The sequence below is a fragment of the Simochromis diagramma genome, unplaced genomic scaffold, assembly GCF_900408965.1.
Source record: "Simochromis diagramma unplaced genomic scaffold, fSimDia1.1 OVJJ01000304.1, whole genome shotgun sequence".
In the NCBI taxonomy this organism is placed as follows: Eukaryota; Metazoa; Chordata; class Actinopteri; order Cichliformes; family Cichlidae; genus Simochromis; species Simochromis diagramma.
Window position 1 is genome coordinate 10,511,993 of NW_024387030.1, and position 15,655 is coordinate 10,527,647.

Here is a 15,655-nt window from a genome sequence, read left to right on the forward strand (position 1 = left end):
TGAGTTACATGAATGATCAGGATTTATTTGAAGTGTTACCCCATCTTTTTTCTTCTTTAAGAAACTGAAATGATGTATTGTCTTCATATGTACGCATATAACCTCTCTCAGACTGATTAAAGTCTCTAAATTTTCCCACAAATATGGAATTTCTGTCCCCTTTTGTCTGAAAGTTTTCTTAAGGTTTTGAGCTACGGTGCAAACAAGCACACAGCCACACACAACTTCCGATAAACTCTATTCTGAGTTTGATATTGTTTGATTTATGATTCATGCGGGTTTCCACTGACAGTTGTTCAACACTTCCTTTCTGTTTCCACAAACACATCCTGTTTTTAAGCTTGACTGTAAGGCCTGATTTTCTGGGCAAATCCCACCCATCTTTATCAGTGCAAATACAAAAATGTGCATTTTGTCTTTAAATTCTTCCCTGTAACTAAGATATCAGCCTTTTTTTTTTACTGGCAATTTATGTCCTGTAACTGACGTCTGTCTGTCTGGCTGACTAGTGGTCACAAGGCTTTCAGTGTTACGATAGCCATAAAGAAGATGTGGAGTGGGTGGGAAACTAAGAACTAAGCAAAAAGTTTACAGATTTCAAGGAACTCTTATTTTAGTTTATGTCATGCATCTGACATCCCAACTGAAAGCACAGATATCAGTATTTTGTACACAAGATTGGGATTATTTCTGTCAGAAAAGTGCAAATAGTTTGAATTCTAATACCTCTGGATCAATAAAAAAAACAATATGCTGTTTTCTTTCTATGATAGAAATGCATAACTATTGCTACAGTGCAGCTTTGCAGTAGTATTATAATGCTTTATATATTTTCAGCAGTGGCTAATGTAAGGCATGAGAGGACAGTTCATTAGTGGTAGAAGAACAGTTTTTGTTTCGTTTTTGTTTGTTTTTTCACTTAAGTGAAAGTAATACTACTCTGTAAAATATATTTAAAATTAAAGCCTGAAAGTCAAAATCCTCTAAAGTGAAAAAACCTATAATGTGTGAAAAAAAAAAAACAACTACAGCTGTTAGTATGGGAACCAGACAAATGTGTAGAGTCATGAAAACTATTCACAATAGACGATCGTAGACAAACATGAAGATTGTAATACAGAACAGATAAACATCTGCATCTCTTAGATAATAAAGCTATCTTTTTATTATTTTTTTTTTATTATTAGGAAGGTTGATTTTATTGATTTTATGTGTTTAATTATTTTATTATAATAAATAAATATCATTATTTTTTTCCTGGGGGGTGGCATGTCTCCCAGCTAGATAAATTAATCTCACATAGTATTAAAATGATTTGTTTTTATTGTGAAGTCCAGCAGAAGCGGTCAGGCGCAGCATAGCGTGGATGCATAACAAGTAACAGGTTCACCGTGAGTCAGCACAACAGCAATTACGAGGATGGAAGTTCACAAATCAAAGTTTGTACATTTTTGTCTGCTTGTTTCGGGAAAAATGTGGAAGTAAAGCATGTGAACATGTTATGGTAAATGGGTCTAGGGACTTATCTGGAAAAATTAAAAGTGAAGAAAAAAAGTTTTGTGTGTGTTTTGTGATTTCTGCTACCACTTGTTTATACTACATCACATGTGTTTCTTGCTTCATTTTTATTTGTCTCCTTTAGCTTGCACATGATGATTGTATCAGTTAGATATTAAAAGTTAAAACAGCAGGAAAGTCACATGTTTAAGAAATTCAGATGAGTAAAGCACAAAACTCAAGTTTACTGTGTTTTACACTGAGTAATCAGGTTAAAAGATTCCAGTTTATTTAAAGCAGGGAGGATGACAGTTGATCACTGAGTGAATCATATGATTATTAAAATAAAAGTTGAAGATTTGGATCACAAACATGTAGTAAATTTGTATTTGTATATAATGTGCCATTTGACTCTGGAACCTGTATCATGTGACTACCACCAATGAGCCATCATATGACTATTGTTTTGAATCTGGGTCAGCATAGGGTTTGTCTTATTATAAACTCTTACTGAAACCAATGCATAGTGCAAGTGAGACAATCAGTGGTTCTCAGAAAGTGCTCAGTAATGTCGGCCACTAACCTTTGCTCCCTTATGTTGAGATGTTGTCCTGAACATGTTGTTCTCAAATTTCTGTACCATGTTTTTTACACATGATTATGTATTATTTTTTATTAACAGACAGTCTGTGCACATTTATGAAAATGTCTTTTCAGTGTAATGATTATATAGCTGGAGCAAATGCAAGGGTGTTTTTTTTTTTTTTGCATTGGGCTCGTTAGTAGCTATTGATAAAGCTATATATAATCAACCAAGTAATCAACAGTGACCTCTGTACTAAGAGATAATACTGGTCAAATAGTTGTAAAAAATGAGCTAAAGTAGTTCATGGTTTTGACAGTTGATCTGACAGGTGCTCTCCAGTAGTCATGGATAAATATGCAAAGCAATTTATTCGCTCAAAGAAGAAGCTCATGCTATTTTTTAATTCTTAATTTTGTGTTTTCATAGCTAGTTTTAGTCAGTGTTGCTGTAAAAGCGCCATAAACTGTGTCTTGGCTGCATTACAGCAGCTCAACCTGTTGTAAGTGTGCCCTGTAAAACCTTTATTTGTTGTTGGCTTTGCAGTGCTATAAACACACCAGGAGATGTCACTATTTCATTTGGAATATTTCAGTTTACTAACAAACATGGAAACCACCAAACCAAATCCACTTTCTGTTAGTAATAAAACTAACGAATCAGTAATTAATCAAATTAAGCTACAACTTTAGGTTAAATCAATTTTAATTTTAATCTTGGTGTTATCCATAGTGAGTCAATTTATGCCTTCCTCATACAAACTACACTTGAATGTGCTGCTTCACATTATGTGGGATTTATTGACAGCCATGTACTGCAATGTGACAATATCTGTGGCTGCACACTTACTATGGATTAGATCCTGGAGGGTAAAAAAAAAAGAGGCTAGTGCCAGCAACAATACTAGCATGAAAAGGCTGTAAGGTGGTTGGAATGGGAAGCTGAAAGGAAAGCTATCCCTGGTAAACTCTTTTAATTTTATTACTCTACATGTTTCCTCAGATTAAAGCCAATCACATAGTTGGCTGCTCTCTTAAGGGGGGCGAGGGGTCACACATAACAGCCACTAAATTGTGACGGTGGCCAAGACTGGCATACCTTAGGGCATAATCTGATTATCAGATCAATAACACAGCAACATTTGGTGCATAGCTGGGATGGCTTGCTTCTTCTCTGGTTACACGTGGCTGGCATTTGCCACTCATTCCCACTTTATAGGTGACAAAGTGTGAATGCAAGCAGGAATTCAAATGGAAGGCCTTTTAAATAAGACGAGGTGCACAGCGTAACCTTGATCACATCTGGCTCTGCTACTGTATCTGGGAATCAGACAGCTATGAAAATGTCAGGGCACCCAACAAGTGTGCAAAATTAGAAACAGACCGAAAAGCCTTCATCACAGATATGTTACCTGACACCTGGAGTCTTCCCATGGAGCCAAATTTCTTCAGGCTAATATTAGTATTTATTATCTAGAAATATTACTCTCTTATATTCATGTTGCTAACATCGTTCAAGGTAAACATTTATGAGATGTGACAATGAACCATAAAAATATTTATTGACATCACATTCTTGGACACGAAAAAATGAGCACACCGAAAAAAAGGAAAAAATAATCCCACAAATATTAAGAAAGCCAAAATTCAAAATTTCCACGAATGACAGAGAACAAAAGGACTAAAATGGAACAGCATCAAATTGAAAGTTCAGTTTTACCTGATAGTTCTGAGCAAACAAATCGTGGTAGATGCGAGAGATATTCTCCACATAAGATAGATGATAGATCTGGTATGGTCAGCTTTATCACCTCTTTTAAAATATATATATATATATATAAAGCACAATCAGCTTGACACAAAAAAATTCAGAACACTGGCCAACCTAATATTTTAGAAATGCACATAAACACCAATAAATATAAACACTTTATTTCAGAGAGCAGTATTATATAATAACAAACACAAAAGGCCTCATGATAACAGTCACAGAGCTTAAACTGCCATAATTGCTGCTCTTGTTTATCACTGAATGTTGCATTTGTGAAATGCAGATAAGTGGATAATGAAAACCACTGTACCAACACAGAGCATGAGACAGAGATAACCAGGGACATTGGAGGAAATCCCTACTCTCTGCTATTCATCCCTCTGTCCCTCCATTCATCCTTCCATCTCTCTGTCCTCTGCAAAAAAAAAAAAAAAAAGAAGTCTGTTGTGATCCTGTCTTTCTCAGTCCAAACAGGTCACTGTGGCTCCCACCTTGCCAAGGTCTGTGCAGTGACAGCAGAGGGAGACCAAAAGAGCTGAGAAAAAGAGAGCAACAGCACAGATTACAGACAGTTCGGACACTCTCCCTCTCTCGCTCCCTCTTTCGCTTTGCTTTATCTCCATGGTGCACACATGTCGACCTGGAGCAAGGCTGTATACTGGCAGGGGAGGCTAGAAACAGAGTGAAGGGGGTGGGTAGATGGGGATGCAAAGTGTGTATGGTGGAGGGGGGCGGGGGATAAAGGGACCTGCTGCGACAATAGCAAAGTAGGTCCAGGGACTAATTGGATCTGGTAATGGCTGGTCACTGTGACTGAAGGGCTCGTTAGAACCAGTAGAGCTCCTTGCCTTTCTTGTGCTGCTGGAGACCTGAGGGGAAAAAAAGAAAAGGATACAATGAGGAGGACAATGGTGAACACAGAACAGAGGTTGTCATGGAGTCTACTTGTGCCAAACATCCTGTTTTTGTGGGGTGGCGGGGCTCCTGTGATGATTATGATGTGTTGTGTGCATTTGTGAGTGTGTCTGCATGCGTGGGAGTGTCTATAATGGTGACTGAGTTATTTAACTTCCTGAGCGTATATATGTTTGCATCTGATCATTTGTTTTCATATATAGAGCATTACAGGGGCTGAAAGCTGGTATAGCAGTGTGCAACAGAGTGTGGGTGTTTGTGTAAATGGTTATTTGACTGTATATTATTCATGAATCTTTGATATTTTAAAGTCAGGATTGCTTGGTGTGTTGTGTTGCTAAATTTAAAGGGATGAAAGTTCAATCTTGCACTAAAACTGCACTGTACCATCCAAAAGCCTCACATGGTTGAGTGGTTACCTGCATCCATGTTGAGGGCCAGGGTCTGGCTGACATCTCCTGGCGGGAGCAAACTGGGCCATGAGGTAGCGGGCTCCAGCTTGCTCACTTCATAGTGGCTTGGCAAGGTGGGAAGATGTGGTGGCCTCACAGGTAGGCATGAGTAGGGGCCCATAGTGGGGCTCCAAAGCCGAAGGTGAATAAAGTTCATGGAGAGGCCGTGGGGGGCCGTAGGCTTGGGCCTGAGGATATCCCCAGCTTTCTGGTGGGTGAGGGTGGGAGTGTGGATGAGCGTGTGGATGAGGATGAGCGTGCGGGTGCTGCAGGCTGGGGTGTAGCCCTGATGCGTACGGGTCCATGGAATAGGAAGGTGCACCGGTCTCACAGTGGGAGCGACTCTGAGGCGAGGAGTAGTTACTGTCCCAGAAGGATGGGGGGAAGCTTCGTCTACTGCTAGGCGACGGGGTATCTAATAAGGGAAGAGGTGGGAGAGAAGAGGTAGGAGGAGGCACAACAGTCAAACTTAGGCCAAGTCATGAACTGTTGCACAACTGCGTAGTGAATTGAATTGATTTATAGAAGCAAATGGAAAGGCTGGAGCTGTGCAGGAGGAGCAACACATACTAAAACATAGATGTCACTCACATGACTGCTACACCCTCTGGCCCAGATATCTTCCCCATTGGATCATACTGTCACACCGTCCTAGCCCCAACAAGACACAGAAATAAACACAACCACGTTCGAGCAGACAGAGGGGAGTGAGCGCTAAAGAGAAAGGTAGAAAGCGCGATGTCCCTATACCCTGGAATTCTATATAAGGCAGGCGCTCTGACCTGGAACGAGCCCAAGACTCACAGGGTCTTAAATCACTTGCTGTGGTGACATCTCTCACTCTCCTGTCAGCTCACTACTTTTGAAAGTCTCACAACACACTCAAGCCGACACAGACACACACACACACTCAAAAAGCAATTCTAGCCCCGTTCTAGCACCCGCCAACCCTCTCTTCTGTCTCCTGCACCCCCACCTGTTGTTTTCTCTGCTCCCCCACCCTCCTCGCCCTTGACAGAATGTCAGCAAGCCATTATATGTTTTTAGCAGTATAATTTTTCCCATGGGATAGTTATATGAAAAAAAAATGCCCCATGCATCCCCCCAAGAGGCAGCGTTTCCCACTGCCCATATCACAATGACCGCAACTTATATAAATCTGACTGGCAGGTGGGCAACTGACTGAGCAACCATTGTGGGGCAAGAGCTGGAGCAAGAGACAGAATGGCAGCCATGGAGACGTTTGAAGGGGATACCGCAGCGAGGCTGTGCGCTTACGGTCATGTATAAACATAGCATCTGTTGTGAGGCAGGGAGCGTGCACTGGTGCTGAAATGAAGACGTCCGACTCAACAAGGAAAGAGACTAAAACCGACAGAGCAACAGAGTGAGTAGACGCTTTAGGCCCTACATGGATATCCAAGGGATATCGTCAAGCTGGCAGCAAAAAAGAACACTGGCATCTTTAAAATATTCATTTCGACATTTTTGTTTACTTTACATCCTGGTGCAATCAGATTTAAAATTGTAAAAAGAGGAAAGGAACATCTTTACTTAACACTAATTTGAGCTTTTATAGGATTCTCTGGATGATAGTTATGGATTATCTGTACTTGGTATTAACATAAGCCACAATAAACTCATAAATCCATGGCGTTTCGTGGAGATAAAGTTGCCAAAACATACTGCAATCACAGAGTCATATTTAGACCCGGGAGGCAGATATTAGAAATCTGACTATAGCTAGGTCTGATTTTGGGATTTTCACAGACAAAACCAACAATGCACGCTGACTCTCTTGTGTCTTTTTTAAACCTTTTAGCCTGGAAGAGTCAAAGTAGACCCATTTGACTTCCAACTGCTCCTAACCTTCCTGACCCGATGCCCCGACCTTTCCAGGGACAACTTTTTGAACAAATGAGCCCTTCAACTGACCAAATTACCTGTGTGACACTCTGCTGCGCTCCCTGTCAGTTCAGCGTGTGTGGCCTCAAAATCTCATGCAATATATCTCAACTGTGACAAATATGCCACCTGTGCTTCCCTAAATACATGGGAGGAGAAGGATTTAGTTAGGAGAAACCCAACAATCGTCATGTAAACACGCCTAGAATAAATTAGTCTATTAAAGATTTGATAAAATTTGATTGGTGTTGCTTTATTTTTGTGCATATACTGCACAAATTTGATTTTTATAAATACATCTTGAAATCTTTTGTTTTTTGTTTTTTGTTTTCAGTTTCTTTAAGAACACCAAACATTCACTATGACTTTGTATTGCTGGTACAAGGACCTTTATTTGAGTCAAATAATCTTTCTGCATGCGCAATGAAATTTACCTGTTCCCTGATGTTCTGGTGCCCGACGTTTGCCCTCACCATCCATATAGGAGCTGAGGGCTCTGGAGAAGTGCTCATCCACAACGCTGCTGATGTCTCCCTGGTAGTAGGTGAAGAGGACACAGCGAGAAGTCAGGTATTCTGCCTCGGGAGCTTCCTGCTTCTCTTTGGGGCCTTCTTCTGGCCTTGAAGCCGCAGGAGTATAGGAGGAAGAAGAGCTGGATGAAGCAGAGGAGGAAGTTGATCCTCCAGTGCCTGGGCCCCCAGACATCCCCTCGGGGCCGTTGGGAGTGTCCATAAAATCCCGGCAATGAGATGAAGTGCAATTTAGACCTGTGGCAGCCTGGCGCGGTGTTAGAGGGCAGGGAGAGGAAGAACAGGGAGAGAGTTGAAACAGGTGTTGCAGAAGACAGTTCTGGAGCTGACTATGAGACATTTTGACACGATGCTCTTCTTTGTATCAGGCAGCACTGGTATGTGTAATCTGTGTGTGCGTGCGAGCTGCTGTGCGCTAATTAGTGGGTGCAGAGTGACTTCTGTGCTTGGTGTGACATGTACAGATATAAAGAAAAAATCTCAATAAATCAAACTAATTCTTAAATCACAAACTTAAACAAATAAATAACTTTTTTAATCGGGTTGTTTGCTTTTACGCACAAGCTGCATAAATTAGCATATCTGTTAACTAGCACAATAGGCTCCAATACTTGAGATGAGAGTTATCACAAGAACGTTTCCACATGTGCTCATTTCTTACCTGGAAGTTACTGATAAAAGCGGGAGCAGTCGGTGCGTACGATGCGTAATGTCCATAGGCTGGGTACATAACATCCAAACAGCTCATGGTAAATGAGCGATGTCTTCAATGCTCTGTTGAAACCGACCTTAGTGAGAGAGAGAGCGTCAACATTCCGTTTATGTCGGAGAGAAATGAGCTTCTTAGTCGCCGATCAGTGCACAAAAGCCCGTTCCAGGCTCGGCATAGTCACTCCAGGAGGAGCGCACCTCTCCGCTTTCATTGCGTGCGCCACACAGCTGCGGTACCAAAATGTGGTGAGGTTTATGGAGCAAGCATGAGGGTGTCCTGTCCTGTACATCTTTGTGTCAACCCCTCCCACCTTTACCAGCTCTCAACACCCCACATCACCGACATTAAGACTCCCACTGGCATAACATCTATAACAGATCGCTTTCGAGCAAATTTGACACACTACTGAAATTAACTGCCTGATGGGTGTAATCGTGTAAAAGCTCATTTAAAACATATAGGCGTAAATTATGTCAATATTTGTGAATATAAAATTGAAAGAGTGGGCAAGAGTGTATTCTAGAAAAGCTGTAAGCACACAGTAAATCATTATGACTCCAGACCATCGTAATCCTGGTGTAGAAAAAAAAAAGGGTTAAATAGAATGTCATCTAGTTACACAAATAGATTTGGATGAAGTCACTGAGCTTTATAACTGGCCACACAACAATGAGCACATGATACACGTGGTTCAGCGATTTTTTTATTCGTCTCCATGTACTTTGGATACTTAAAAACTTTGTGTTCAGTCCAGGTCGAAAGTGTATCCATGGTCTTAAAACAGCTATCGGTTGCCAAGTAAACCCTCAAGTCATCTGAAGTATTTAGTGGGTTCCGAGAATGACACATAGGTGTCAACTATAGGTTGCATACACTGGTCATACCAGCATAAAGGAGAAAGGGACTCTGCACAAATCTATGACAAATTATCACCTATCAGAAGTGCAAATAAAAAGATATTTTCACACACACTAACACAAACAGTGAGAATCACAAGCACCACAGAAACACGGAATTCAAAACAACAACCATTCAAAGTGAAGAACACTTTTTCCAATAGTGCAGCCTCTTTTGCTTGTTTTAAGTGTTTACAGGTGCCTGATGTTTAGGCATGCCAGTCTTTTTGACAGGCACTTCAGAATGCCTGGGAGAATAGTGTGGAAAGTTCGCAGAATTCCATGGACGAGTGTCAGATGAGGTGGAATGTCTCTGATGTATGCTAGTGGACGAGCTCCTCTGGAAGTTACATCGTTCCTTTGCTGCGTTCTCTAGATGCAGAACATGACCAACATCTTGCTATGCATACATCATACATACTGTGAATAACTGGTAGCAGGTTATTGGCATGCTAGTTAATCAAGTATGCTCTCAAATAGCAGTGGATATGCTTAAATATGTAAGTTTTCTCTTTTTCTATCAGCTTTTAATCATTATTATTTCAAAGCTGTGTGATATAATTCTCTATAATGCGCGGCACAGCATTGTATATAATCCCAAGACAGCAACAGAATCTCACTTTCTAAGCCACGTAAGTATTTTAATAACCTTATTTGGGCATTAGCCCTGCTTCCCTGCTTCCAGTGCATTGCCCTTGCAGTAAGTTGTGGAATAGGGGCTACCAGATCTATGTGCATGCAGGGTAATGTAATGCAGGACGCCACAGGAGTCAAGGAGAAAGAGAGTGATGCAATGCTAGAAAGCTCACTGTTACACCAGCGTGATCAACAGCTGCAGCTGACGGAAGGGAAGGGAGGCCACTATTAGTATTAATGGCCATGACTAAATTTCTCTGTCTCTGTAACTCTTTCTGTCTCTGCTCCCCCCACCCCTCCACTTGTCTTCCCTAGTGATACACACGCCTTATCTCTATTTAATCACCCTGACTTCCCCAGCCATAGCCAACCCCTGTGTACATTTGCGATTGCGTGTATAAGAGAGTGCTGCTGAGTGTGTGTGCACACATACATGTGGCCACATTTGTCATCAAGTGACCAAACTAGGAAGACAGCGAGAGAGACAGTCAGCCTGCAAGAACATGGCATTGGTCCCAAAGTCCAAAATTTAGTCAGCTGCTTCATTTGTTTTTGTCAGTGATATTTAATAGTGTATGCCAAACTCTATGCATGGGAAGAACAGTGTGCACACATCTTTAATTTATCTTGTGTGTGTTTCTGAGGGGAAATGTGTTTGGTGGTGTCTACATTTACGTGTATAGGCTGAAAATAAACACAGGTTACATCACTCCTTGTGACCCCTCAGCACATTTAAGCCCCGCCTCTCTTAAAAGAGGTCTGACCAGGCAAAGTCTTTCATTGGCTGAGATTTGCGGGCCGGCTGAGGTAGTAATGGCAACCAGGTTTTATTTAGACCACTATTCAAATTGCAACACCACCATTAATAGTTTATACTCTGTGCTAGAAATACCTGAGAACATTAAAGAAATAATTGTGAATGCTCCGTGTACCACTGTCTTTTTAAAGATCACTGAAGTTAAACTGTCAAAAGGAATATAAAGTTTATTAAGATGTAAATGCCACTGAGGAAAATGTGATCAGTAAGCATATGGTGATGGTCTGTAAAGTGGGGCTTGCAATATGAACCTGAAACCATATAACCTACCTCCTGAAACAACAAGTCCTTTATTAAGGTCTCAGAGTGGCTTGGTCCCGAGGGGGTCGGCCCCTCAGGATTCCACTGTTGTTTATATGCTTCAGTGAGCATGTGTGCCTGCGTGTGCGCGTACGTGTGTGTATATGTCCAAGACAGAGATGTACAGCTGCCCCGTTGTCCAGTTCACAAACTCATCTCAGCTGTTCAAAATCATCACCAAGTGTCATCAGAAACACAGACACCCAGGCACACACACACACACTCACACATGCATACATACAAAGGGCCACATATGGACAGGTCTGGCTCATTCAACCTTCTACACAAATGTTGGTGATAAATCCTCTGTGATAGAATGTGCATGTGTGCAGCTATTTTCTTCGTCAAACAACCTCCGCTTTGTCTCCGCGGACCACCAAGGCCCAAGTTTCCAGAGTTTGAATCTACAAGTTAGTTAAAGAAAGTTAAGAAACATGCACAAATTTACCGTTTCAGTAGAAATCACATGCATTTGGCATTAATCGCCATTTTCCACAGCAGTGTTTACAGTGAATATAGAATGTATTTTATTTGAGGAAGTCTATGGTTTCAGGAGCCTAAAAAAAAAAATCAATTCTGTCGCCTAAATGCATCTCAGTCTGTCAACAATTTTTTGGTCTTAAGTTGTACATTACAATTCAATGTTTACAGCAAATTTTCCTGTGTTTCTTGAAATATTTAAGAAATAATTTTGAAGGTACCTTAGATAATCATCATCATATTATTCTGAATTCTGACAACTGCCACGCCCCAAAATGAGTATTTCATGATATCCATTTTCAGGTAATAACACAATCAGGGAGCTGTTGCTCCTTCCAGCAATAATTTACAAGAATTACCTTCTTGAGCAAGCAACCATGCAATAATACCAGTACTGTTGAGGGCTGGGAAAAACGTTTTCACAAATTTAAAACCAAGGTTTGATTTGCAAAGAAATCAGCAATAATGTTTTGGTTTATTTTTAGAATCAATGTTCTTAAATATGCAAAATTGCTGGTTATTTAGAAGTACACAGACAGATATAAAAGGCTTTTTTAGAATATATTTATTAAACAGATCTGTAATACACTGACAGAAAATAAAATTTCACTATTGCTGGGGAGTCAATCATACAACAAGCAATGTGCTCCCTAGCTAAATATACTCAATTCCCTACTGTATTGGAGGCTAACCTTATTAAATGGGTAGAATGTGAATTAACAGCATCCTCAGAGAGCCTGACAAGTGCTACATTCCTAACATCCTATTGCTGAGACAATTTTGCCGCCACATAACTGCATTGGTCATCGGAATGAGGCACACAAAATTACAAAATTACAAACTCGTTGAAAAGCACACACAGATATACAGTAAGGCCAAAAGAAAACATACAGACACAAGAAAGATGCACACAGGACCTCTCATCTGAGCATGTGGGATTGTCACCTTACTGCCTGACATTCCTGCTTCAGGGTGCCAGCAAGGCCTGCAGTTAGAAGGGCAATGCTGGTGGCAAGGGGGTGGGGGGAAAGAGATGCGGAGGGTGGACAGAGGGCAGAATCAGAAATTTGTCGTGTCACATGGTCAAACAGGGAAGATTTACGACAGATCAGGTTCCTCATCAGCAGCATAGTGTTGTGGCTTTAGAATGACAGGTATGGGAGTGAGATCAGACTCCGGCTTTAGTTTGTACACCCTTTCTGGCAACTGCAGCCAGTGTGACTGGCTCAAGATGGCAGTGTTGCGGATGGTAGGCATGAGTAATGCAACAGTCTTTCCTTGTGCTCGGTTTAACATCGTTCTCAGTGTTTACACGTGAATCTGAAAATGCAGACGTGCCAAATTCATAAAGAGTACATGCAGAGACTGACACAAACTTAGACAAATGAGGTCGAAAAACAACAAGACAAACTTTCAAGAGAAATTCTTGAAAAAAAAATCTCGTGCAAACATGCAAAACAGAGATTAGCAGTTATTTAATCATTTTATGTCTCTCTCTTCCTACTCTCAGGAGCTATGATTTACTCACCGGTGACATCATGGAGACCACAGCTATTTTTATTGGCTGGTAAGCAGCCAGCTCTTTGCCATGCTATGCCACCTGTCCAATCCACAGCAGTCAACAAGCCCCAGGGAAAAAAAAGTCAAGCACCCAAAAATGATTGAGAGATGAAAGGTGGAATATGATACATGCATGCCATGCTACTGTCCTAGGCATGTTTCACAAGTCAAATGTCTTGTCACTGCTACTGGTTTGTCATCCCTATTTGCATTTGTTCTTTGTTAAGTCTGCTATATTTCCCATTCTTCAACACTTATCTGCGTTACTTCATCTCTGGAGTAATGGCTTTTACGCTGCTCTTGGACCATCGCTGACATTGTCTGAGCTGCAAAGATGGGGTTATTCCTGGCCCTGTATCGTGCCTTCTTAGGTGCAATTTAGTCACATGGCACGTACAGTAGATTGGGGTGGAGGGGGTCACCATTTCACTCAAGTGCCCTGCATGCATGATGTTAACTATTACAAACTAAATATTACAGAGGCTAGAAGCTGGTGACATAAATGACTGTAGATAATACCACATGTTTTGGAAGATTACAGTTTGTTAAAATATATTAAAAGTTGGTCTTGAGATGAAAATGACTCTGGGTCTTTGAATGAGTGGGTATATTCTTAATAAGTTTATAAAGGATGACTTACAAGCTGAGGCAATATCAATATAGACACATTTGTAATTAGTGTCACTGAGTCTTGCATGGTCAAAATCAAACACATGATAAGCACATAAAGAAAAAGTTAACTTCAAGAAAAGGATCTTCTTGTGAAATGCTTTTTATACTCGTGTAAGTGAGCAGAGTTCCTTTATAATGGAACTCATGGGAAAATAAGTGGAGGATCATTTGTGATAATTGGATTTCTTGGCCTTGCCACACACAAGAAAAAAAAAAACAACAACTTGATTTTAGTGCCCAAGTTAAATTGAAAATTCAGGATTGTGTCTAGGTGTCCATCTTGTGGCAAGAGCATGAAATAGCAAGTACTAGTGTTGGAGTATTATCCTCTGAAACAACACTAGTGGGTGATAAAGACCTAGAAAACTAAATAGTGTCTGCAAATGATGGACAACTGGATGATTTGGTTTTTGTCAGAGGAAATCAAAGTTTTGGTTTATTTAGGGAAGTTCCAAAGAGTTTCAGCTGTCTTTGCATGCCCCAAAAAGTACATTCACACAGTACTCAGTACTCACAAAGTACATTCATTCATTCAGAGGCTCAGCTTACAACCAGGCAAACTAGGCAATCGCTAAGTGCCCAGGGGTCTGTGCGTCCCCAAGGACCGACAAACTTTAAAATACAGTAGTAGCAGTATGCAAAGTTTGCAATGACAATAGTGGAGCCACACTTGACTCCACTCACTCTGTTCCAAGTAGCCTGTGTGATTCAGATTACCACAAATCAACAAAACAGCAGTGTAGTTTTGTAGCGATGAAAGAAAAACAGCAGTGAGTGCAGCAGATAGCAACAATTACATACAATCCCGATCCAAAGTTTAAGATCACATGAAAAATGGCAAAATGGCATTGTGTACTGTAGCGTTGTTCAGTTGAAAAACCCAGTCGTTACCACACAGACAAGGGTCCTCAGTCATGAGGGATGCTCTCTGCAACATCTGGACATAGCCAGCAGCCGTTTGACACCCCTGCACCTCCTGAAGCGCCATTGTTCCACTGAAGGAAAAAGCATCCCAGACCATTATGGCACCCTCTCCACTGTGCCACGTAGAAAACATCTCAGGTGGGATCTGCAACGTTGGAAACCATCAAGGTTAAATTTTTCTCATCAGAGAATAAAACTTTCTTCCACTTTCAATGTCACATGTTTGGTGTTCTCTTGCAAAGTCCAAACAGTCAGTTTTGTGGCTTTCAAGGAGATGAGCCCTTTGAAGACATTTTTTATTTTTGAAGCTCTTCAGTCTCTGATGTCTGATGGTTATGGAGCTGCAGTCGGCACCAGTAACAGCCTTGATTTGGGTCGAGAATCATCCAGTGTCTTGACAGACAGGCAACTGGATCCTCCAGCTGAGTGTTGGTGAAATTTTTGGGGGTCTTCCACTTGACGTTTTTGTTCCATAACTCTCAGGATCATTTAAGAAATTCCAAATGTCTTACTGCATCCCACCTCAGCAGCAATGGCGCACGGCGAGAGATCCTGTTTATGCAGTTCAACAACCCAACCAAAAAGGGAGAGGTTTTTTTGCCTTTGCCATCAGAAAGTCATGACAGGGTGACTATCTGACAGAAAATGACAATGAATCCACATTTTTTGCACAGATTTAGCCTTTAAAGGCATGTGGTCTTAAACTTTTGATCAGCTGTAAAACAGCCTGTTTCAGTTTAAGCGCTGTTTTCAATAAACTGCATGCTAAAAAAACATGTTTTTTTTCTCTTTTTTCACTCCCATTTCTTCTTGTTGCAAGTTGAAGCTCTACTTGGAACCTTTTTATAAGATCCAATCAAGTAAAATGTGATTTTTTGCCATTTTTTAAGTGGTCTTAAATTTTTGATTGGTACTGTACAATATTAAATAACTAAACTGCTGCCAGATTAGCCTTAACTTTTGGGTGAGAAATACTTGCTACCCACTAACGTCACAGTATTTATTT

The 15,655-nt window shown here is 40.8% G+C and overlaps 1 protein-coding gene across 1 annotated transcript; it reads right to left on the bottom strand.

The window, feature by feature from the left end:
• Positions 1-3,619: 3,619 nt before the first annotated feature.
• Positions 3,620-8,858, bottom strand: vgll2b (vestigial-like family member 2b). Its single transcript, XM_040041511.1, is given in 5 exon segments — positions 3,620-4,719; positions 5,185-5,314; positions 5,316-5,632; positions 7,557-7,899; positions 8,314-8,858. Coding segments are annotated over 5 exon segments (921 nt in total). The 5' UTR covers positions 8,401-8,858; the 3' UTR covers positions 3,620-4,675.
• Positions 8,859-15,655: the final 6,797 nt, after the last annotated feature.